Source organism: Lucilia cuprina, chromosome 2 (assembly GCF_022045245.1).
Source record: "Lucilia cuprina isolate Lc7/37 chromosome 2, ASM2204524v1, whole genome shotgun sequence".
In the NCBI taxonomy this organism is placed as follows: domain Eukaryota; kingdom Metazoa; phylum Arthropoda; class Insecta; order Diptera; family Calliphoridae; genus Lucilia; species Lucilia cuprina.
This window is the reverse complement of record NC_060950.1, coordinates 64,402,713-64,404,673: the sequence shown is the minus strand read 5'-3', so window position 1 is coordinate 64,404,673 and position 1,961 is coordinate 64,402,713. Positions and strand designations below refer to the sequence as shown.

At 32.5% G+C, this 1,961-nt stretch overlaps 1 protein-coding gene across 1 annotated transcript; it reads left to right on the top strand.

Annotated features, from left to right (window-relative positions):
• The first annotated feature begins 765 nt into the window (after positions 1–765).
• On the top strand, positions 766–1,675 carry LOC111685852. Its single transcript, XM_023448134.2, has 2 exons — positions 766–905; positions 970–1,675. The coding sequence occupies exons 1-2, from the start codon at positions 852–854 to the stop codon at positions 1,612–1,614; spliced, it is 699 nt and encodes a 232-aa protein (XP_023303902.2). The 5' UTR covers positions 766–851; the 3' UTR covers positions 1,615–1,675.
• The last annotated feature ends 286 nt before the right edge of the window (positions 1,676–1,961 follow it).

Sequence of the window (1,961 nt, the reverse complement as noted above, 5' to 3'; positions counted from 1 at the left end):
TATCACTAGACTATCACTAGACTATAACTAGACTATCACGAGACTATCATTAGACTATCACTAGACTATCACTAGACAATCACTAGATTATCACAAGACTAACACTAGACTCTCACTAGACTATTACTAGACTTTCACTAGACTATCACTAGACTATGACTAGACTATCACTAGACTCTCACTAGACTATCACTAGGCTATGACTAGACTATCACTAGACTATAATTAGACTATCACTAGACTAACACAAGACTATCATTAGACTATCACTAGACTATGACTAGACTATGACTAGACTATCACTAGACTATCACTAGATTATCACAAGACTAACACTAGACTATCACTAATTTATCACTGGACTATGACTAGACTATCACTAGACTATGACAAGACTACCACTAGATTATCACAAGACTAACACTAGACTATCACTAATCTATGACTAGACTATCACTAAACTATGACTAGACTATCACTAGGCTATGACTAGGCTATCACTATACTATCACTAAACTAACACAAGACTATCACGAGACTATCACTAGACTGTCACTACACTATGACTAGGCTATGACTAGACTATATCTGTATCTTTAATCTGTTTAACATATCACCACCCCCTTCCCCTATAAATTAGTTTATTCTATTAAATCAAAGTGTTTGTTTAATTATTTCGTTATAAACAAAACATTTAGTTCAATTATGTTTTAAAATATCGCACTACGATAACCCCTGGGTGAACTTAATAAAATGAAATCTAAATTAATAAAATGTTTAACAAAATAACTTTGAAAAAATGACAATTGCTCATTAGTAATTTAAACAGCTGGTTGATAAGACGTAAAAAAATGACAACAAAGAAAATATTGTGTACTTTTTTAATAACTTGGTGTTTAACACAAGTAAGTTATGCAAATATGATGAAGTTTTTTTTTATAATAATGCCAATATATTCCTGTATTTAAGTGCTGCCTAGCAAGACCCTCTTCTAGCAATGAGGACTATTTGAAAAATCATGATTTATGTCATCAACAACACCAATATGCTGTCATGGCACCAGCTGAAAACGACAGCAAATTACCGGCCTCTGTGCAATTGCTTAAAATTACTTTATATGCCCTGCAGGATATAACCCTGACCTATGCGATCAAAGCCAAAACAGTAAGTGAACACATGCTGAAAGATCATGCACTCAAAGAAAACCATTCGAACGAGGTAGAGGAATTCCTCAAAAAAATTCAACAATTCCTTGAGAAATATTCCACATGCAATGATATGCAAGAATTATTCAAATTAGTGGAATTCTATTCGACATTCACTTCGGACTATTACGAAATGGAAGAGGAGAAAACTTTAAGTTCTGATGCTCAAATTATACTAGATGTTCTCAAGAAATATGGTTCCCAAGATATGGACGATGAATTTGAAAAGTCTTTCAATGAGTTTGTTACTAATTTCTCTAAGAAATTCAATGAGTTGGAAAATCATTTGAAAAGTGAAAAAGGAACTGATAAGATTGTACAGTGGTGGTATAGAGCCAAAAACCTGAAGACCTATGATGAAAAAATGGATGCATTTGCTGAATTTGTAAAATTTTATGAAGATAATTAAGCGTTAGCAAAAAAAGTGAAGTGTTAAAGAAAAAAATAAAATTTTTATAAAAAAATTTAAATAATATTATAGTTTAAAGTAAGAAATTATAGTCGGGCGTGGCCGACCATATAATACCCTACACTTTGTACAAAAATATAATATGATTTAGATGCCATAAGAAAGCATTTAAGTTGAATTGTACTTCGTCTCAGATTGTTGAATAAAATTGTGGATATTTAAGTGAAATTTCGATGGGGGCTTTTCATAGGGTCTAGGGTCATATGAGGACCTATTATTATGGAATTCGTCAGGGTCACCAGGTCTAGTATAGAACATGGTTTTGCAGCTTTTTGTCGACATACGAC

Excerpts from the sequence above, each read along its gene's own strand:
- LOC111685852 (XM_023448134.2), top strand. The coding sequence starts at position 852 with ATGACAACAAAGAAAATATTGTGTACTTTTTTAATAACTTGGTGTTTA. Across the intron at positions 906-969 it reads TAACTTGGTGTTTAACACAA|TGCTGCCTAGCAAGACCCTC; the intron begins GTAAGTTATGCA and ends CCTGTATTTAAG.